This window comes from Drosophila sulfurigaster, chromosome 2R (genome assembly GCF_023558435.1).
Source record: "Drosophila sulfurigaster albostrigata strain 15112-1811.04 chromosome 2R, ASM2355843v2, whole genome shotgun sequence".
Taxonomy (NCBI): Eukaryota; Metazoa; Arthropoda; class Insecta; order Diptera; family Drosophilidae; genus Drosophila; species Drosophila sulfurigaster.
In genome coordinates this window covers 29,416,984-29,439,036 of record NC_084882.1, presented here as the reverse complement: position 1 = coordinate 29,439,036, position 22,053 = coordinate 29,416,984, and the positions used below count along the sequence as shown (strand labels likewise).

Here is a 22,053-nt window from a genome sequence, read left to right as displayed (position 1 = left end):
CGTAGCAATGTATAATAAAATATCGATAACTGCACTCAACCCAAACGATAGCGATAGCAATAACACCTATCGCAGTTTTCGGTGACTGGTCACATCAATATGCTCAACAGCTGCTTGCAGTCTGGTCACCCCAAAAGCGCAATGTTTTTATTAGCTGTTTAGGCTAACACTAAAATAGTAAAAGCAATGACAAAATTAAAAACCAAATTAAATATACAACACCATTGGCTGAACTGGTGTCGTCTCTGTGCCAACGATGATGCCAGTAACAATGTGCGCGACAATGATTTATACATGCGGCTAATTAGCAAATGTTTCGATGTTGAAGTAGGTAAACAATGTTGTTTACTCTTATTACTCTAGTGCTTACTATTATTAAAATATTAATTGCAGATAGGCTTAGAAGAGCCCGCGTTGGGCGCCATGCTGTGCAGTGATTGCTATACGTTAATGAATGATTTAATAAATTTTATTGAAAACGTCAACAAGGTGCAGCCGATCTTCGAGTTGTTGCGCCACACCGAAGATAGTGATCATATTGATGTGTTGTCCTTGCGTCAGCAATATGGACTTCAGACAAATTTTAAAATTGAGCTTACGGATGTCCAAATGCTGAGTGATGATGACAAAGAGGATGCATTAGTAAAAAGGAAGCGCGGTCGTCCGCGAATTAATAAAACCACAGCAGAAAACACGTGTGAGGAAGAGCAATCAATTAATGTGGAAGTGCTGCCCTTGGAAGTCTATGAAGAGGGCGTCGAAGAGGATCTTGTTGAGAATCACATTTGGCTTGAAGATGTGGAGCAATTGGAAGCTCAAAAAGTCAGCAACGTCGTTAACAGAAAACGAGGACGTTCGCCTGTGACGCTAAAAATTGAAAAACTCGAAAGTACAGCGCCATATGAAGATCTTGACGTGTTATCGCAAAATTCCGCAACGGAATCGGTTTACGAAGTAAAACTAGAGCTGGATAAAACCAAAGATCTTACCAATGACAGTCAAAATGCAGTTGACACAGAAGCAACACCAATAAAAAGAAAACGTGGAAGACCTAGAAAAAATCAGATTCAAATGATTGAAGCAGTCAACTTAAATGATGTAACAAATGCCTCAAAATGTAAAAATATGGCGTTAGCGAGGCTCTTACTCGCCTCTCCCGAACCAGAGTCACATATCACAGAAATTGACGCAGAAGATGAGCAGTCCAGTTCTCATACTAGACGAGCAGTTACATGCAATATTTGCCACAAGGAATTGTCATCGGAATCAGGACTACGACAGCACAATGAACGTGTTCATATGAAGCGAAAACCTGTTGTCTGTGATTGTTGTGGCAAGCGGGTGAACAACTCATCTGAGCTCAAGGAGCACATGCTTGTTCACACCGATGAGCGTCCCTTTAGCTGTCCAGTCTGCAGTGCCAGCTTTAAAAATAAAAAGCGGCTCAATGTAAGTCGAAATATTAATAAATAGCAGCAAAAAATTAAGTAATAAATTTACCATTACACAGATTCATAGTCAAACGCATGGAATGCCTAAATATGAGTGCGAAATCTGCGGCAAGAAGTTGCAGACTCGCGCCATTTGGAATAAGCATAAATATGTACACTCTAATGAACGAAGATTCAAATGCACGATTTGCGGCACGGCAACAAAGCATTCAACCGCCTTGAAGGTGCATCTCCTGAGCCACACAGGCTTCAGACCTTACGCTTGTAAATACTGTAATAAAGCTTTTGCTAGTGGTGCCAATTGTCGGGATCACAAGATGAAAAAGCATCCGGAAGAGTTTGCAAAAGACGACGACAAATCCTCGAGAATTCAATCGGTGCCCACGTTGGATGAACTGCGTGCCTTGTAAGTTTATACACAAGCAAATGTTTACTCTTAATATACAATTTCTTAAATTTACAGAGCTCAGGGCATGGAAAAGGGTGAAAGGCTGCGCAAGCCAAGATATTCCAATAATAAATAAACGAGCGCACTGCTGTAAATAAAAAACTGAATTTTAAATGTTTTATGATTTTGGTCACACTAGTTTTGCACAATAGTATCGATGTGGGGGTGATATCGAAACACTTGGCAGCGCTCAACTGCGATAATCTCGATAGCAATTTTGTTATTTGCATCACTAATGCGATGTAATCAACATGCCGCTGTAGTGTCAATATTGTTTATAAATATTTTAATCCGATCCACAACGATGTCGGAACATAATGAACAAGTTAGTATTGATAGCCATTGGCTGAACTGGTGTAGGCTATGTGCCAAGGATGACATTGGCGGAAATGTGAGAGTATATACCAGCGGCAAAGAAAATACATGGAACAGTGTTTTGATAATGGCAATTAGAAAATATTTTGATGTGCATGTGAGTGAGTATGCCATGGTAAATGTGTCCAATTATTACTTAAATATTGAATTTTTAGATGCAAATGGAGGATGAGTTGAGTGGGGTGCTCTGCAAGGAGTGCTATACATTAATAAGCGAGCTTATCGATTTCGCTGAACACGTCAACAAGGTGCAGGTAATCTTTGAGGTGTTGCGCAGCTCAGAGCCCCACAAACAGCTGGATGTGGATGCACTGCGACAGCAGTATGGACTGCGAGATGGTCAGTGGACGCATATTATTAAACCTGTGTTAGAAATGGAGAGAAACAATGAGGCCATAGAAACTCCGAATGCGTTGCCAAAACAAGAGTTTGTTGAGGGCGAAGGTGACCACTTGCCAATTGAGGAGATTATCATTGCTGGCGGAGATGACACTAAAGACGACGATGTCAAAAAACAGCGCGGCAGAGGAAGACCCAAAAGGGAGCACAGTCAACTGCAGGCAGCCACTAAAGCCGAGAGCAGTGATAGTGATAATGAGAAACCAATTCAAGAAAGTCTCGATGCTGAGTTGAAGTTACTGCCCCAAGCTGGCAGTTGTTCCTCTACGGAACCATATAATTTTCTAAGCAGCAGCGATGTAGACGAAGATGTCGAGTTAGAAACGTCATCGAAGCGCCGTAAACTCAAATGCAATTGGTGCTCCAAAGTGTACTTAAATCCTGCCTCCTATCAAAAGCATTTGCGCGTTGGTTGTCGCAAGATCGAGCAACGCACCAAAATGGATAAGAACACCTATTGCGAACTGTGTGACAAGACGTTGTCGTCGGCAGGAGCATTAAAACTTCATAAAGAAGGCATGCATGAGAATGCCAAGCCCTTTATATGTGATCATTGTGGCAAGCAACTAAAGACAATTACAGCATTAAATGAACATCTTCTGGTCCACACCGAGGAACGTCCTTTCAACTGTTCTGTCTGCAAAGCGGCATTCAAAAACAAGGCCAGGCTGAAGATGCATTATCAAACGCACGAGGAACCAAATTACATTTGTAATGTGTGTGGGAAAAAGTTGCAGACACGTCGCACTTGGAATATGCACAAATTAGTGCATAGCGAAGATCGGAAATTCAAGTGTGATGTCTGTGGTGCTTTGTTCAAGCGGTCGAAAACACTTAAGAGACATTTGATTAGTCACACAGGACTGCGGCCATATGTTTGTAAATACTGTAAGAAAACATTTGCATGTAATGCAAATTGTCGAGCTCACAAGTTGAAAAAGCATCCGAATGAACTGCAAAAAGAGGATAGTGGCGATTCACCAGCGAGACTACAAGTACCCACATTAGAGGAGCTACGTGTTATGTGAGTTTAAATCTATTACAAGCTAAAAATAAATAATAATTGTTTTCTCTTCAGGTCCCAAAAGCATTCAAAATGAAAAGAACAATTCATATTATAAATACGAATTGGTAAAGAAATGACATTCTATGGAATGCAATTTATATATATGAGATTAAAAAATAAACGTCCCTTAGCATTAAGCACATAAGTTTTAATTCATTAAAATATTAAAACATAAAATAATACAATAGTGGAAATGATAGGTTTGTGTTTCGATAAAGTATACGGCTATCGCTAAGGACTGCAATTATCGGTCGGGAGATCAAAATATCTATGCAGTAGGCACAGACTGTGATAAAAAATAATAATATTAAACTAAGGAATGCAATGGAAAACCCTTCGTTTTTCGAAAATGTAAGCAACCCGAGTTATAAATATATAGAAGATAGAAAATATATATACTGAACACATATGAGATTAAAAAAACCGCCACCTGTATTTAAATAAACTTGTCCTAATTATTACACATATTATTGGTCTATTTTCGATATAAAAAACAGGCTATCGATAGGCGCTATTATCGGCTGAGACAACAAAATATCGATACTGTTGCTACAAGCATCGATTGTTGAGGTGGTCATAACAAAAGTGAATTGTTTACTAAATTCTTAGCTGTAATTTTAGTGAATCTTTCAAATGACGGGAAGCGCACGTCAGGAAAGCACTTCAGGAGCGTTGATGGAAGGCACCGTAACCGCAGATTGGCATCATTGGTGTCGACTATGTGCCAAAGAGCATTCGGACAATGTAAATGTTTATTTTCGAGATGGAGATCAAACATGGACAAGCGTTCTCGCTGTGGCCATTGGTAAATACTTTTGGGTCAATGTAAGTATGGTTTCGCATTCAATGATATACAATAGATACTAATAGATTACACAAATTATAGATCAAAATGGAGGATGAGCTGAGCAATGCGCTGTGCAAGGAATGCTACACACTAGTAGAGGATCTCATTGAGTTTTCAGACCGTGTGAATCGCGTACAAACTCTTTTTTCACGGTTGCAGCAGGCGGGAGCCCAAGCTCATCTCAAATTCGATGACCTGCGGCGAGAGTGTGGTGTGTTAAGTGACGAGTGGAAGCACATTATCTCTAAGAATGAGCCATCAGAGGAGCCAACAGTTGAGGAAACAGATGCGGAGACTTCTGAATATGTTGTCGATGATGTGGTCGAGTCTTATGAAGCTGCAGCTGAAATAATGGCGGAAATTGCTGCAGACGAAATAATTGAAAACGACGAAAACGCATATGATACTTACGAAGAGGCTGAAGATACAATGGAAGATGTGTATTTGAAGGACGAAGAATCTTCGCAGGAGGCAGCATCGTCAATGGATCCAAAAGGTGAAGTAGAGCTTGTTGATACTGATGCCACAACAACAACCACAACGACAATAACCACAAACGAAGAAGAAATCAAGGAGAGCTCAGCAGATGTTGACGAACTGAGTGAGGTGCAACAATCGGTGAACGAAGAGGCGTCCAATGGACAGACCCAATACAAGTGTTCATCATGCAACAAGTGCTATAAGAAACCCATGGCGTACAAGCGCCATATGGCTGAGCTACATGGCCTGGTTGCCACCGATATACCCAACCTGGAGTGCAAGAGGTGCAAAACATTTTTCGCCACAGAGAATCAACTAACTGCCCACTATCGCAGCCACATGCCGGCTAAGGATAAGGCGGATAATGCGTGTAGCTATTGCCCCAAACTATTCACAACACCTGGAGCTCTTAAACGTCACATTATGTTTATACACGAGAATGTGAAGCCTTATATATGTGACTGCTGCGGCAAAGGCATGAAGACAATCACAGCGCTCAATGAGCACAAGCTGGTGCACACGGATGAGTGTCCTTTCGAGTGTCCAGTGTGCCAGCGTCGCTTCAAAAACATGGCCAGATTAAAAGTGAGTTTGATTCGCTGGTTGTGAGTCCAACATTGAATTATTAATTTCTTCACAGATTCACTCGGATACACATACGAATAATAATTATGTGTGCAACATCTGTGGCTTGAAGCTCAACACGCGTCGAACTCTCAACATGCATCAGCTGGTGCATTCGGATGCCAAGCAATTCAAATGTGATGTTTGCGGAGCTGCCTTCAAGCGGGGCAAGACATTGAAGGCTCATCTCATTCTCCACACAGGCATCAGGCCTTATAAGTGCAACTTTTGTGGCAAGGACTTTGCAAATGGCTCCAATTGTCGCATGCATAAACGAAAAACACATCCCAAGGAGTTGGCTGAGGAGGAAGCTCGTGGTGTCATGCGTTCCACATTGCTGCCCATGATCACCGAACTCACAGAAACGTAGGTTATGAACACAAAAAAGATTACTTTAAATTATAACATTCTTCTCCAAAACAGTTCCAAGCGCGTAAAAAAGCCAGCGAAAGCAACCACGGCTTTAACACGGACACAAGTCACAGAAGAAATTACAGATGCGACAGATTCTGTCCTTATAGAAGAAGATATGGAGGAGGAAGCTGAAGAAGAAGTTCTTTACGAAATTGTTGAAGACTGCGCGTAATTGGCACTGTTTTTGTTTTCAAAATATATATTATAAATGAATTCAGCACTTTGCGAGTAATCTTTCATTTCCATACAGATATATACAATAGACTTTATTCACAAATTCAGCTTAAAGTTTAGAGCAATTTTCGAGATTGTACAGACAGATCTTAAATGCTTTAAGGTCGAGCGAAAATCAAACTTAGGATTAAAACAAAATGGATACATCACAAGACACGCGATAATAAACGAATTTCGAAAAAAAATAAATAACAAAAAAGATTGTTGTAACAAAAGATTTTTTTTTGTTTTTGGAAATAGCCACAATCCGAATATTTCACGGATTTTCAGTATTACCTGATAATATCTCAGATTGTGATTATCCGCTTCATCAGCAAAAAGAAATGTAGCAAATACTTTGGAATGTATAGATCATTATACGAAATATAACTTAAAAGCTATGCTTAAATGTCGCAATAGATATCATTCGACGTTTCACAAAAATATCCTTAGTAAAGATCACATATCGGGATACAATACGAATACGAGTTACAAATACAAATATATCTAAGTATATAACGTTAAAATTGTGGGTCATTACAATTAGATGTGGTCTTATAGATAGGCAAATTGAGCATATATTGTACAAATACAATTTACAAATTTCACTAAAAAACATAGAGAACATTTACGAGTAACTGCAACTGCAGCTGGGCCTTGCAAACCACAGCAAAGCTAACAGCAGCGCAGTGCTGATTATGGCCATAGAATGACGCTGTGTATCAGCGCCACACGCAAGATCATCGCGTGGATATTTATTGAGCGGATCTGGCTCTTCGCCGGGTCGGCATTGTTTGCCCTCGGCGGCAAAATAGGCGCCGCACAATTCATGGCATGGCGGGCACATAATGGCGCCCTTGTGCAACCAACCATTGGCAGCAATGCGTATGGACAGCTTCTGACCGGGAAAGGAGCACTTGTAGCTATAGTTGCCAACCAGAATATGCAGCCGTCCGTCGAAGCAGTTGTATTTGTAACAACCGCTGCCCCAATGCTGCCACTCGCGTGTCTGGTGGCAAGAGCGTTCCTCCCACATGGACTCGCTGTGATCGAAGCACTTGGAGCCCTGACCATAGCTCTCCAAGGCGAAGTTCTTCTCGGGTTCTGTTTGGAGATTTCATTGATTAAGGATTGCCAAATAATCGAACTATAGTTGAGCTTACTTGGATTATTTTCCACAAAGCGACAATGCGAGCCACGCACAATGACGTTTTTGCTACGCCACGTGAACTCCTGTATGTAAGGACAATGATCCGCTAACGAAACAGAGCCACCATAGAATCCCTCCTCGCCGCTCTTGATGTTGTTGAGACTATCAAAGTTTTGATAGATTTTGGGCAGCTCAAAGTCGTGCTTAATTAGATTACACAACGCAACCGAATTGCGATCATCTGTGCATTCGGTTTGCAATGGATCCTGCTTCACTTTCGAGCAGAAAGGATGTATAGAATGACCCCTAAAACGAAGAATAAATCATTTAATATTCAAGCTAGTTTAATTGTCTGCACTTCGCTTACCTATCGTGATTCATTTGTATCCAATCCTTGCAGCTGCGCATTGCAAAAACGCAGCCCAAGTTCTTGCCCCAGGTCAGCGGCGTGGCCATCGAATAGTTGGCACGATACCAACCCGAATCCTCCATCAGAGCCAGGGTGATGCGTGAAAAGACAGGCGACTGTGTGTGCGTTCCCGTCATCGCCTCATTCTCCAGTATGCGCTTCTCCCAGTGGGTAAGCGCTGTGCCTTCGCCACCCTGATCCTCCAGCTCGGCTCCCTCGAGTATATCGCAGTTGAAATGTGCACGCACCTCCTTCACAACCCGTGGCGTCACCAGCATGTCCACCACCTTCTTAACGTGCCCACTACGCACTGCCCAATTGTGACGCTCCACCTTGCGGATGGTCGTGTTGCTCCACTGATGTATCTGCAATCTGCAGGGAATCGAGTTATTACATACGCCTCTTATACTGATCATTCCAGTACTTACTTTTCATTTAGGTATGGCTTGCCTGTGTCCGGTTTACGTGGCGTGCGTGGGCGTCCCTCGTCGTCCCGAAAGAAGGCGTATAAACTCACGGAGAAGCCGAGTGCGTGCAGAATCTCATGCTTCACCGTAGATATCAGTGTTTGCAGTTCCTGTGGCTTGGTGCTGATGCTCTCGGGACACAGATTCGCATGCCCCGCAATGGGGCGATCCAGCAGCGCCTCCTGCTGACAATGTGCCGCATACGCGACCGTCAGTCCTTTGTAGCAACGTTGCGTCTGTCTCGCTGACACATAGAAAACAAAGTCTGCATTCTCGATGCCTTCGCCAGGTTGCGTGTTGGTGTCAATGCGACAGTTTTGTCCTGTGCTGTTGCACACTCGGCACACCTGGTTGAGGAAGAAATTATGAAATATATATATGAAAAAGGTATCGCATGAACCGATTCGATAAATAGAACTAGAACTACGCGCTTAAGACACCAGAAAATAAGACTTTTACTAATATTAAATCAGAAAATAAACTTTACGTCGTATAAGCCTGTTAAATAGTAAAACTATCTATAAAATAAATTTTAGAGGTAGGAATTATTAAATATATTAACTCAGAAAATGAAAAAGTAAAGTAAAGTAAAGTTTACTTCGCATAAACCTGATAAATGCTAAAAATGTATATAAAATAATTATTTGACTTTACTTTGTATTAACCTAATAAATCTGAAAACTATACTACTTTGTATAAACCTAATAAGTATAAAAACTATATATCAAATAAATTCTGTAAATCAATCAATATATAAAAACTGTAATTTTAAAAGAATATGAATTTTTATTTTGCTAGTAAGCTTTAGTATATGTAATTTCAATATAAATGTATATAAATCAGCCTCAACCGCTATATCTTCTCTGTTCTCCCGCACTAAATAAGTAAGTAGGAAAAGTACACTTAAGTGTGCTCGACTGTGTAACACGTGACCCCATCACAAAATACTTAGAAATAAAAGTGGTTGCGAACTAAATATGTAGACGCCAAGTTATTTTGGTACTCAATATATAAATACATTTATTTAATATTTAATGGCTAAGTCAAAAAGGTCTAAGGACTTTATAAATAGAAAAGGCTAAAATTGGAATATTAAACACATTAAATATTCAGCTTGTCAAGAACTGTCGCCAAAATGTAGTACTTAGAGCACAAACACTATGACAATGTTTTATTACTAGATATAATCAGAGATACCCATTTCTGCCTGCTCCTCATAAATGGAGCGTATAAAGAGTTTGAGATTGAACTTACATCCAGATGCTCGTTGGGCACTTGCACCTCGCCGCACATCGTCGTCGACTTGCAGTGATCAATGCAGTGAGTGTTGCCATTCTTCACATAAACCTGAGTGCTGTCGCATTTCCTGCAAATGGATACCAAGCAGCCTTATTAATGGACCAAGCCCAAGCTGAAGCTAAAGCAAATGCCAGCAATTACTTACCGATTCAATCGAATCACACCCTTCGTTTCGCGCACCATCAACGCCTGTTCCCAGAATTGTACCGCCTCCGGTAGCACAGTGTCCTGTTCATTGAAGTGGGAGTAATGAAGGGAGAGATAGAGAGCGATATTAGAGCAAAGCTATTCGAGATTGAGTCTAACAACAGCTCACTTACGTTTATTAAATTGAATTTCTCTTCCTCCAATCTGTGAAATAAAGTTGCAAAATTGAAAAGCACTCGATTAAACATTTTGAGGATTCACAGAATTGTAAATCCTGAAGTACAATTGACTGTGGATAATCTAGCTGATGTTCGACTAATACGATTTTTATTTAGGTTTAAACCAAATGTATGCATATTTTGTTATCTACAACATCTTTATGTATTTAGTTTCTTTTCATCCGTCTTGTTTACATCTGATATATTTATTAATTTTTATGCTAATATCAAGTTTGGGTTTTCGCATAATGCCGCTTCATTAGTTTAGCTTATCATGCGGCAAATAAAGGTCAAGTTTAAACTTTTTTGTGGGCCACCGTATCTGATTATGTGCTTTTTGAAACAATATCGAAATTAATTACCCAACACACTCATAAAGAGAGACATAATGACGATTTTATTGTTTACAAAACATAAAACAATAACTTCAAATTGTATTTCGGCAACCTCGAGACGAGAGATGAGTCTAATTTGTTTAAATTGCATAAACAATTAAACAACGCAATGTTACGCTCTAGGTAATGAAATTCACAAGTAAGGAAATAATAATAATAATAGTTAAGCGAAATAACAATAAAATTCTAATTACAAAAAAATGCAAGTACTAAGCACGCCTAACAGATTTGTTTTAATTGAGCTATGAAAATAAATAATTACTAGATTATATATTAACTGATTAGTTGGCTTGTGTTATGCAGATTCGAACTGATTATTAGAGCCAATTGTTTTAGTGATTTAATATGCACTGCCAAACGTAATAACAAGTCGGTTATGCCCAGTCTTTAGGTAAGTATAGGTTTTTGTTGTTGCCAAGCAACAATTCCTGGAATTGACCTTGTCCGCTTGGCATTGGCGTCGATAAGCTAAGAGTGGGTTTGTGTCTATATCTGTTGACCTGGCCATTTAGTTGGAAGTTTAAATCATAGACAAATTATGTCGCAATCAGAGTCAACCTTAAAGAGAGACCGCATTAATTTTTCAACAAATTGAACCGTCGACGGCGTCGCACAGCGAAAACCAATTTCGGTACTCAAGTGGGTTACTCAACGCCCCAAAATGAACGAACGGACAGTCAGACAGACAGACGGACGGACGGACAGACGGACGGGGTTGTAAAGCAAACGCCTAACGGTTGTTAACTTGACATTCGGCCAAGTCGCAGCGTAAACTGTTAACTGTTCACCATTCAACATTCAACTTGGCCAATTGACTGACGTGTTGACCAGTTCGACAGTTGGCCGCTTGCCATTAAAGCGCAATTAAAGCTAACACGGTGACCGTGGAAAAGTCCGAATACGAATCGCAGTCACTGTCTCACCTGTAAACGGATTCATCGTAGACGAGCAGAATGCGCAGCGGCTGATCAGCCACAATGCTGCGACGTCGCCTCACATTATGCGCCGCGGGATCTTCCCAATCATCGACAGCCGCCTCATCATCATCATTGGCCAGCTGAAGGCGCACGCCGTGCACAACCTGCAAGCAAAAGAGATCGCGAGATAGATATTAATCAACGTTACACTGTGAGTAAAACTATAATCTAAAGCCAGTAAGTATGTCATTAAAAAAAACACATTTATATAATTTGATAATTAATATAAATTACTTTAATTAGTTACGACTTAACAAATATAAAAGCGAATACATACATCTTCAATTTTTAAACTGTATTTAAAAAATACTTAATTCATTTCATCATTAATATGAATAAGATAAACAAAACTAAATGGAAAACTATAAAAGCAAAACCTAAAATTGTTTCAATTAACTAAACAATAAAAAATATTGTAATAGAATCGAAAAGAAACTATAATTTAGTATTGAAATCAGAATTATAATAATACTAAATTATTAAAAGAATCTTTTTTAGTAAGTCATCATTCATATTTATTTACTAAAAATATTAGATATTTCAAACAAATAAACAATATACATACATAAATATTTTAATAAAATCGAAATGAAAGTATTATTTAGTAAGTAAGTAAGTATTATTTAGGATTATTTTTAATTTATTATAATAATACCAAATTAATAAAAAAAAATCATTATGTTTATACTGTCAAAATAACTATAAATTCAATTTGGATTAGTTTAGCAAAGTATTAAATACAAAAAAAAGTTTTTGATTAGTTTATTAAACTAAAAGTACTGAATTGTATTTATATCATTTAAGGTATTAAAATAAACAAGAATAAAATAAATAATCATTATATAAAGAAAATATTAATCTAAATGAATTATTTTTGAATTAAAATCTAGTCGATCCCAAATCAGAATCTAATAAAAAACTTTGTAAACTTTTCTAAAAGCGAAACCTTTTGATTTTAATGATCACAACCTAATTGACTTCTTTTTCTGTCAGTGTAGTGAGAAGAAATGCGATGCGATGGCTCGTTTTGGGTTTGAATGAAAGCGAAATTGTTGGTAACAATTAGATGACGACACAGACGACAAAGGCCACACACAAAGACTGGCTAACTTAGCTGACGAACTGACGAGCTGACGGACCGACCGTGCTGCCTCAGCTAGTAACATAGATAATTGGCAATTGTAAATTGCAGTGAAATTAATTTTTAAATTGCCCGCCAAAATGTCGATTGTCGAGCGATTGAGACATCAAAACAAATGTCAATGATTTGGGGCTTTTCGGTGATTTGTTTTGCTTCGCTTTTGCTATTTTTGGTTATTGTTGTTAACTCTCTTAGCCACTTTGGCTAATTTGTTCGTTTGTTTGTGTGTGTGTGTGTGTGTGGGTTTCTGCCCTTTGTTTTGGCCATTGTGCAATGTGTGCCAATTATTGTGCATAAATTAGACTCTGCTGAATATGCATGCCAGCTCATTTTCATCTATGTTATAAACAATTTCCAACATATTTATGGATGGCCGCATAAAAAAAGAGTATCTTATGGATGCGCTTCAGCGATGCCAATAATCATTTCATTTTCATATATTATTATTAAAGTGGAAGCTAGTAATTAATTAATCAACGAAAACGAAAGTGAAGATCAAGTCTATTGAAATAACTTTGCCTAAGAAATCTCCCACTTCAACAAAACAGAGAATAGCAAAGAATCGAACAATAGAATTAAACTGATGCTGGACACTTTTGAGCTCGAATTGAGCGTGAGATCGACACAAATTGTTTTGCTAAATGGCAATGCCAGACACCTGCGTCTCGTTATAAGCCATTAGTCGACTTTATAGCTAAGTCATATGAATAAGTATTATCTGTATTTTCATTGTTGTGTACCAGCAATTTATCTATATTTGTTAGCAAGCAAAAGAACACAAAACACGATCGCAAGAACTTTATGGAGTGAAGTGACCTCGACTGTGAGATACTCGCTTCTTGCAGATTCGCAGCGAAATTGAATAAAAGGAAAACAAAGCAAATTTTGTAAGACAAAAAGTTAAAAAAAAAATAAAAACATTTCCGGAATTCGAAAAACTCCCTGTTCGCGCTCCATGTCATTTAGCTATTATGCTCATGACACGATGTCTGACCAAAAAATATGTTTTTTGCTTGGCAATCAAGGAACTGTCATGCTTCAGTGGTCTACACAATAGATAAGTGTTTTTTTCTTTTAATAATTTACAAATGCAGATATTATTTTTCAGGTATACTAAGCAAATAGTAATCTGTAAGATCAAGAGATTATACATCTAATGAAAAAAAGGCAGCATTTCAGATTAATTTTATAAAATAGTTTACTTATTTCACTTTTCAGCAATTAAAAATAAGGAAATACCATTATAATTTTAATGCTGTAAAGTTACTAAGGTCTATTAAATTGTTTATTTGTTTGTTTATTTTTTATCTATTAAATAAAAAAAATAAGGAAATACCATTGTAATTTGAATGCTGTAAAGTTACTAAACTGAACTTAAACCATTCTAAAATCAGCAAAATTTCAGATTAAGATCTATTAATAATTATACTATAAAATTGTTTATTTGTTTCACTTTTCAGTAAAAACTAAATACCATTGTAATTTCAATGATTTAAGATTACTAAACGAGACTTGAACAATTCTAAAATCTCTAACTCCAATAATCTCGAAGATCTAGAAGAGCTTAACTACAAGGTCTTACATTCTCATTAATTAATGATACTCTTCTACGCTCTGAATAGCGAGTATTTGTAAATCGCAAAAACCTTTGGAGAACGTTGACAATCAGCGTCGACGTCAACATATAGACAATAGTGTTAAGGGGGGAACTTCAATTGCTTACTTATGATATCATCTACCCTCCGCGTGAATTGTCTCGCAACTACCGATCGTTAAGCAAATCATTAAGATAACAAAAGTAAATATTACAGTAAGTAGTTTTTTTTCTTCTTATTATTGTTGTTGTTGTTTCGTTCCCCATTCGTGACGACCCTCAAACGATGGAACAGCATTTAGCATGATCTTCAAACACGATGCTCCTCCCTCCCCTCCTCTCCACGATCCCCTTCTTATTGTCAGAGGCATAATGCAAAACTGCGTCGCGTTTTTTTGTGTGGTTTGAAAAGCCGTTTGAAAACGACCGCAAAACGGTACAAAGCATCTGTGAAGCATTCACCAGGTGAAAGATGAACCGCAGCCACCTGACGCACAATGCGATTTAGACGGCGTTGCATGCAACCAGGCAAGTGGCGCACTGACAACCTGTCTGCCTGTCTGTCGCAGCATGTTGCAACAATCTAAAGCCAAAAGGCATTGCCATGCCATCATCGAGTTTTATTAATTCCATTATCATCCAACTGTCGATGCGCCATAAATGACGCGTCTCACGTCACGAGACAATCAAAAACCGCTGCATTTTATTAATCATAAATAAACAATTAATGCGCCAAAATTCTCAAGTTGTGCAATTGAATAATTTATTGATTTTGCACTTGTGTATTTTTAAACACAACTTCGGTTCGGCAACCTGTTTTGCAAATACGTCAGATGATTTCAAAGAATACGTTGATAAGGCTTAAGAGGGGAATATTTCGATATTCAATAAGAACCAGATTAAGCCTTGATTTAAAGGGGAATGCTCAATTAGTTGTCAACATAATATCTTTAATTTATTATACTTAATGTATCTTATCTCTTAAAAGCATAATTGAAGATATTCAGCAGAAATAAATCTGATTCTGTGATTTTAACACGGTTATTAACAAGAATATATAATTCCAAATAAAAAAAAACTGGCTAATTAAAATATGAACTATGCATATTGAACATTTTAAATAATACCTCAAAAAAATATATAAAATCGTTATATAAGAAATTAAAATTTTAATTTCTAGACTTAGAAATTATAAACAAATCAATATAACGATTATAGTAATAAGTATAGAAATTATAAATGAATCAATTATAAAGATTATAGTAATAACTATAAAAAAATTATAAACAAATCAATTATAAAGATTATAGTAACAACAAAATATTGAAATTTAACTAAAATAAGAATGGTTTAAGTATATGTTTAATTGTGAAATTAAGATAAACTAGCTTGCCCCCCAAAAAAGATGCAACTGATTATGGAATTTGGTCAAGGAGCTGGCGCCACACTTTCTAAGCACAGCTAAGCTGAGCGTTGTGTGCGCTTATTTAATCTCCGATAAGACGTAATGCTCAACTAGCTTTCGGACTAACATACAAATTCGTCTACAATATCTAACAAATTTTAGTGTGCCACATTGGAGCGTATCCATCCATCCCAGTCTTTGCAATGCGACTCACGTTTAAGGCAATACAACAAATAACAAAGAAGTAACATAGAGAGCAAAATAGCTAAAAAATAAAACTAAAAAAAAGAGAAATGTGCCGGTTGTTGTTACACTTGGCCGCATCACAAGACGGCGGCGCCTACTCGATTTACCTCCCGTATTAGCTTTTTTGGCCAAAACACGTAAATAGCTAAACATGAATTCGAGGCACGCATGCGCTGGGTGCCAATCGAGCCATGTGCTGCACACTGTGTGGACACTTAACAGTTGCGCATGCTAATTTAAGCAGGTGAATCAATAGAGACAGAGGGAGAGTGTGAGTGTGTGAGAGGGGTGTGGCGTTATATTGAGTAATTATTTACGTAGTCAATCTGTCAAGTCGTTCAGTAAGTCATGCCAACCGTGACGACATTTCTTCGTTTACTGTGTCTCTCTCTCTATCTCTCCCCCCTTTGGCGCTCTTCCGCAGTTTTTCACCATCGATTGACTGTCACCTGCTCACTCACCACCGCCGGGCAGATCAATCGAAAGCTTTCAAGCTTCACTGCGTTAGAGTACGAGTGTGAGTGAATCGGCGAGTGTGTGTACGTGTGCAGTGTGTGTGGTGCTTTCACTTTCATTTCAACGCTAACTGCTGCGCCTGCCCAGGCGACTCTTTATTGTTGTTTACTAATCATGTTTCCTTTTCGTACTCGTAGGTAATGTTGTGTATGTGTGTGTGTGACGTCGATGACTGGAGTATCGACTACTTTGCATGCCGGCGATACTTTACGGCATATTTGTTACTCTCACTCTCGCGCTCGCACTCAATTCATTTTGTTACCTCACCGCGCGCTGACCACAAAAGCCCGTCGGACATGTGTTACTTAATTAATGTACTGTATAACATTTAATAATAAATAATCAAGTCACATTCACACACAATAAACGTGATATTATACGCTCGGGATCATTCTAGTGAGCCGCTGTCTCTTCATAACAATCAGATTTGTCAATTTGCCTCGCTAACTGCTGTAAATTGGATGGAATCAGACAGTGGCGGCAAAGTTGGGATAAATTGCATTTGAATACAGTCGCGTCACGTTCATAGGCACGTTGCATTGCGTCAGCCCAGCAGCAGCAGCGAAAGAGAACGAAATGAAATTAATAATTTAATCCCAGTTTGCAGAGTAGAAATTCATCACGTAGGAGTTCAACAGCAGCCATTTCGACGTTGGTTAAGGTGCCAATCAAAGCAAAACAAAGACGCAATACAACTGCATGATGCTTGCTTGCTGCAAGGTCACCATCTCAACTGGGAAGCTGGTCTATTTGCCAAAGTTTGGACTAACTGCACGCCATTTTATCATTCACAGTTTTTGTGCCATTTGTCATTTGGCAATAAGTTGCGTTACACACTCACACTCACACACACATACCACACATACATAAATAAAAAAGCCCCAATTCACAATATTGGCCTGGCGTGTGTTTCAAAATTAGCCTCGAGCCATGCGGCATAATCAACTAACTGACTGACTGACTGACTACTAACTGCTTGTGGCTTTCAACAAACTTGTTTCACCTGGCTATGATACACTGGAGATAAGTTTAACAATTTTATCTTTGCACTTGTTTGCTTATTTATTTGCCAACTATTTTTAAAACGCCTTCAATCTGCTGCTTTGCTCTGTTGCTTCTACTTTGCAATTGTAACAAAAACAGTTAAGTAAGAGCAATGGCAAAAAAGTAACAGTTGATTTAATTCATTCACTTTCTCAATGTGAAAGCATTGAATACACAAATAGAGTTCTGCATTCATTCAGCTTGTGCAAATTGAATTTTAAGGTTACCAAGGTCATTCATGCTTCGCTCTGACGCATATTTTGTCCTCCATTGCACAGCCCCACATCCCCCTCTTTAACAAAGTAAAAGCTTTACCACGCACGCAATTACATTGATATTCATATTGGGATATCGAGTGACCAATCAGTGTTGCTAAATACCTTAATTTGCTTGTTGTTATCGAATCCAGTTAAACAGACCGAATTCGATGACGATGACAATGATAATTGGTTTTCGGAAGTTATTGATGCTGCCGCAAGGTGGTCAAACAACAAGGTTAATTTTAACGAGTTTTATTTTGCAGAAAAATTTCCACTTATCCAGGATAAGGTCATTTCATAATCTCGTTACTCATCGCGATAAACATGATTATCTATGTGGAGCAGAGTATCATCGAATATAAGATGGCATGCAGCATAGCAACAACGTGACAAATGATTCAATTTGCTCTTTCAATTTATTTAACTCTAATTAAAAATGAGCGCTGACTACTCTGTGGCATTCGCCGGATAACAAGGGAAGCTTAAGTACTCGGTCACTGTCAGTGCCCCCATTTTCATTTTTTCATTTACATTTACATTTACATACTCGTCTAAATCCGAGCAATCTCCGCTTAACTCAGGACTTACAGGGGAATAAGCAAGTAGGGGGGCGGGAAGATTGTGTACGGGCAGCGGAAGTGGAGAGTGAAGGAAACGCGGGAACACTTTGCATTTTGAACAGTTCAAGTTACGAATAATTAATATAATTGCACGCGGATTAAACTCAGCTACCCAACACTGGAGTCTGTGCTCAACTAGAACATACTACGCAGTAAATAATTATTTTTGTCGTTATCGATAAATAAGTTTTAATGTTAGTCACCCTTTCACTGCACATTGTTTGATTATAACTAAATGTAAAATGTAATTTTCAATTTAATATAATTAAATACTGTTCGTTTTTGCAGACTTTTACTTGCTTAATAACCCTCTTAAACTCCGCCGGCCACACGCAGCTGCAGCGTAATTATGTAAATGAGCCGCTTTGGCGCAATTGCAGCTGACCTTTTTACCAGACAGAATACCAATTAAGTTGATGTCGATTGCTATTAGAACAACAAGTGGTGCTCTGGACACCGCAACAAGTGCCGGATCAGAACAAGCAGCCAACGCAAAATATCTAAGCATAAACCACACACACACATACATACATGTATACAGCTGCTTATACCCCACAATTCCCCTGCTAAAACCATTTGGCAACCCAAAGCCGTTACAATCGCATGCGGTTGCACTGAGTCTGAATCTTAATGTGCATATGATTAGCAAGTTAGCAACTGGAATTAGTCAATTCAAAGCATTGCTTGCTGCAGAATCATGTGTGTGAGAAGTTGCACTTGATTCCACTTCAATCGTTGAGCTAATTTCAAAACAATATGCATATCAGGTTTCTTCATCATTTCTCGCAAAAATAAACAATAACAAAGTACACAAGCATATGAGTTATCAAACAGGAAGTTGACATTGTTTTGTGGCATTTCCAATATGCTAAATTTAAAACAGACTTTATTACCCTAAGTCAATAACATCTTATATAAGTATTTAATATTAACATTCATAATTCACTATAGGTTTGAATATCATAAAATTATAAAAACTTGTCATAACTTTACAATGATAATTTCGCTTTCATTAAAATACTTTAAAAAATGTTTAAAGCATCAATTTCAAGTATTAAATGCTACAAAAATCTGACATAAAGAAGATCTTCAAGCTTCTCTAAAGTGGGTTTAATCGTTTTAAAACCAAAGGCTTAATGACAGCTCAGATATATATAGTATTAAAAAAACGAATCTTTGAAGCATCGGTTGATTAAAAAAATTCGTCTAATGTTCAATTATTAGAGTGCAATTATTTTCAATATATGATTGTAACATGATTTGTACAAATTGCTTATACTCCTCACAATAAAAAATGTATAAAGAGCATACTACTTGGCTTTATAAATAGGAACAATAAATAGTATGTAAAGAGCGCTTAAACTCAACTATTGTTGTCTGCGATGTGAGAAAGTTGAATAGTTGGGGAGAATAGAAATGCGACGGATCTGAGACAATTTATATTTCCGTTGAAAGCGCAATACTTATGTGTAATTTGCTGAACATGGAATGCGGCTCTCCGCAGTGATAAATTTTATACGACAAATTTTCAGTCGAGACGCAAAGCCGCCCACCTAGATGCTCTCTAATTGGAACGCTCATTCCAGGAAAAAGTCGACGCAATTATTGAATTGCAATGAAGTGGCAAGCAACCAATTACGAGCCGCTCTAATGAGGCGCTTAAAACAGGCAATTGGAGCAATCGATGGGAGGATTGGGGAGGAACTGTAATGGATGGAGATCTGGATGCTCATACGGACGAACGGTACTAATTACTAACCTATCATCTGATCTGTTTGGGGCTGATCAAAAAATATATCTAGTGCATGCAGTGAATTCCTAATGAGAACAATATATCTTAAACCCGTTTCAGATGTTAGAAATAATAATTATATCTTACGAGATTTTAAACTCGCTTACTTTATCATTTAATTTAACTATTTTAGTTGTCTAATTTGAATAAAGAAATTAATATTAATCTATTATTAAATTAATATTCATATAGATGAGTGTGCTCGACTGTAAGATACCCGCTATATTTTTAATAAAGGCAAAATACTGCGGTATCATTTTCAAAATATAGCGAAAATACTTAAAAAATACTAACCAAATGGTACGTTTGGTATATCGATATAGTACACCATTCACCTATATACCATAAACGGAACAATCATTCCAGAATTGTCGACGCAAAGCAACTCAGACCCCTAGTAAGTAGGCAATTTTGTCCATACTAAAGTATTTCTTTAAAACTTCTACAATTTTATCTGATCGATGGGAAATTTTCAGAAATCATAACTACTACAGAAATTGTGGTATATGCAAAATTCGTAGCTCTAGCATTAAAATTACACATGTTATTCTGTTTTTTTGATTTGCAAGGGGTTTTCCTAGTGGGCATGCAGCGAATTTGAAACAAACTTGATCTGCGTGCAAACATAACAAATGCTGTCAAAATAAAACTATATCTATCTCGATATTTGAGAACCAGTGTTTCTACGGACGGACGGACATTTACACAGACGGACATGTCTATATCGTCTCGGCTGTTGACGCTGATCAAGAATCTATTAATAATTAATAGGGTCGGAGATGAATATTTCTGCCTGTTACATACATTTCCTGCCGGCACAAAGTTAAATACCCTTCTACCTTATGAGTAGCAGGTATAAAAAAAAATCTTAGTGCACTCACCTCATGCGCTTTGGGATGCTGGTGCTGGCAATTGTGCGAATTAACTGCCGCAACAAGAATGGTCAGTTGCAGCAGCAGCAGCGGCATCGGCAGAAGAAGAGAATGTTGCATGGCGCCGACCACTTGGTGTGGGGCTGTGAAATGGAGGTGGGAAGAGGGACGGGCGGGCGGTGGCTGGTTTGCTTTTGGCGGCCAATCGAAGCGTCTGTTGTTTTCGGGTGTATTTAAATATAGAACTAAGCTATCGTCGTCGTCTCATTCGTTGCCCGGCCAAACATCATGATTATGATGATGATGAGGATTCTTTTCGATTAGCGCTCTTCACTTTAAACACATGTCATCAATGAAACAAAAATATTTAAACATTTGTTTGCAGTCTTGTTTGCTTGATGATTACGATGATGATGATGGTGATAATGATGATTGTGTTGCATGCTTTATTATATGCGATATTTGCTCATTCGCTTTTTATGCTTGCTTCTTTCTTCATATTTGTTTGGTGTTGTTTTTTTTTTTTTGGTTTTTAGGTTTTGTTTTGTTGTGTATATTGTCAATTAACTCGCGCAGCGAAACCGGCTGGGCAGCCCATGCTCCTTCCCCCTGCCCTGCACCGTACACACACACACACACTCACACTTGGACCCACAACTAGCTCACACACTGGCACACACACATCGACACAAGCCAGTTACACAGCAAATTGGAATTGGGGTTTTTGGACTTGGGTGGGTGCGTCCGTGTCCGCGAATTTGGCCCACAAGCGGCCAACGCCAACACCAATTGTCTTATATTGTTTTTTTTTCTTTGCTCTTTTTTTGTTTCTAACCTGCAGCGGCTAACCACAGTAACAACAAACAACAACAACTAACGGCAACAACGACATCAAGTTAAATGTCAAATTCTCATGAACTGCATTGACATACGAGTCTGTTGATGAAATATTCACCGTTTTCACAAATATTGAATAACACTCTTACTCATTACATTGCATTCAATTTAAGCAATTTTTTTTTTTTCAATAAATAAAATCGCCGTACACAACACAAAACGCACACATGAAGAAGCGAGAGGGCGGCGACGAGAATAAATTGGACAAAGACGCGACGCGCTGCAGTTGCGACGCGAACATACAAAACGTCTTAATCGTAGGACGCTCACTGCCGAATTAACTGAAA

At 38.2% G+C, this 22,053-nt stretch overlaps 3 protein-coding genes across 6 annotated transcripts; 2 read left to right on the top strand and 1 right to left on the bottom strand.

Moving 5' to 3' along the window:
• Positions 1 to 104: 104 nt before the first annotated feature.
• Positions 105 to 4,150, top strand: LOC133838680 (zinc finger protein weckle-like). 4 transcript variants are annotated; one of them, XM_062269857.1, is made up of 5 exons: positions 105 to 327; positions 394 to 1,449; positions 1,511 to 1,857; positions 1,915 to 2,375; positions 2,430 to 2,562. In XM_062269857.1, the coding sequence occupies exons 1-4, from the start codon at positions 187 to 189 to the stop codon at positions 1,973 to 1,975; spliced, it is 1,605 nt and encodes a 534-aa protein (XP_062125841.1). In that variant the 5' UTR covers positions 105 to 186; the 3' UTR covers positions 1,976 to 2,375; positions 2,430 to 2,562. The 4 variants fall into 4 exon arrangements, with proteins under 4 accessions (XP_062125841.1, XP_062125843.1, XP_062125844.1 ...); XM_062269859.1 differs by having other exon boundaries at positions 214 to 331; XM_062269860.1 differs by lacking the exons at positions 105 to 327; positions 394 to 1,449; positions 1,511 to 1,857 and adding an exon at positions 3,752 to 4,150 and having other exon boundaries at positions 2,070 to 2,375; positions 2,430 to 3,697.
• Positions 4,151 to 4,280: 130 nt separating this feature from the next.
• LOC133838679 (zinc finger protein weckle) lies at positions 4,281 to 6,745 on the top strand. Its single transcript, XM_062269856.1, has 4 exons — positions 4,281 to 4,564; positions 4,626 to 5,651; positions 5,707 to 6,056; positions 6,114 to 6,745. The coding sequence occupies exons 1-4, from the start codon at positions 4,373 to 4,375 to the stop codon at positions 6,274 to 6,276; spliced, it is 1,731 nt and encodes a 576-aa protein (XP_062125840.1). The 5' UTR covers positions 4,281 to 4,372; the 3' UTR covers positions 6,277 to 6,745.
• LOC133838678 (leishmanolysin-like peptidase) lies at positions 6,286 to 22,052 on the bottom strand. Its single transcript, XM_062269855.1, has 9 exons — positions 20,879 to 22,052; positions 11,326 to 11,483; positions 9,963 to 9,993; positions 9,788 to 9,870; positions 9,598 to 9,709; positions 8,305 to 8,690; positions 7,835 to 8,248; positions 7,481 to 7,773; positions 6,286 to 7,421 (listed from the first exon to the last, which is right to left on the bottom strand). Exons 1-9 carry the CDS (start codon positions 20,987 to 20,989, stop codon positions 6,946 to 6,948), a joined length of 2,064 nt encoding a protein of 687 aa, XP_062125839.1. The 5' UTR covers positions 20,990 to 22,052; the 3' UTR covers positions 6,286 to 6,945.
• Position 22,053: the final 1 nt, after the last annotated feature.

Coding starts and splice junctions, on each gene's coding strand:
- LOC133838680 (XM_062269857.1), top strand. CDS start 187: ATGACAAAATTAAAAACCAAATTAAATATACAACACCATTGGCTGAAC. Junction 328..393: donor GCAAATGTTTCGATGTTGAA/GTAGGTAAACAA, acceptor TATTAATTGCAG/ATAGGCTTAGAAGAGCCCGC. Junction 1,450..1,510: donor AAAATAAAAAGCGGCTCAAT/GTAAGTCGAAAT, acceptor ACCATTACACAG/ATTCATAGTCAAACGCATGG.
- LOC133838679 (XM_062269856.1), top strand. CDS start 4,373: ATGACGGGAAGCGCACGTCAGGAAAGCACTTCAGGAGCGTTGATGGAA. Junction 4,565..4,625: donor GTAAATACTTTTGGGTCAAT/GTAAGTATGGTT, acceptor CACAAATTATAG/ATCAAAATGGAGGATGAGCT. Junction 5,652..5,706: donor AAAACATGGCCAGATTAAAA/GTGAGTTTGATT, acceptor ATTTCTTCACAG/ATTCACTCGGATACACATAC.
- LOC133838678 (XM_062269855.1), bottom strand. CDS start 20,989: ATGCAACATTCTCTTCTTCTGCCGATGCCGCTGCTGCTGCTGCAACTG. Junction 11,484..20,878: donor AGCATCCCAAAGCGCATGAG/GTGAGTGCACTA, acceptor TTTTGCTTGCAG/GTTGTGCACGGCGTGCGCCT. Junction 9,994..11,325: donor TACGATGAATCCGTTTACAG/GTGAGACAGTGA, acceptor TTTATTTCACAG/ATTGGAGGAAGAGAAATTCA.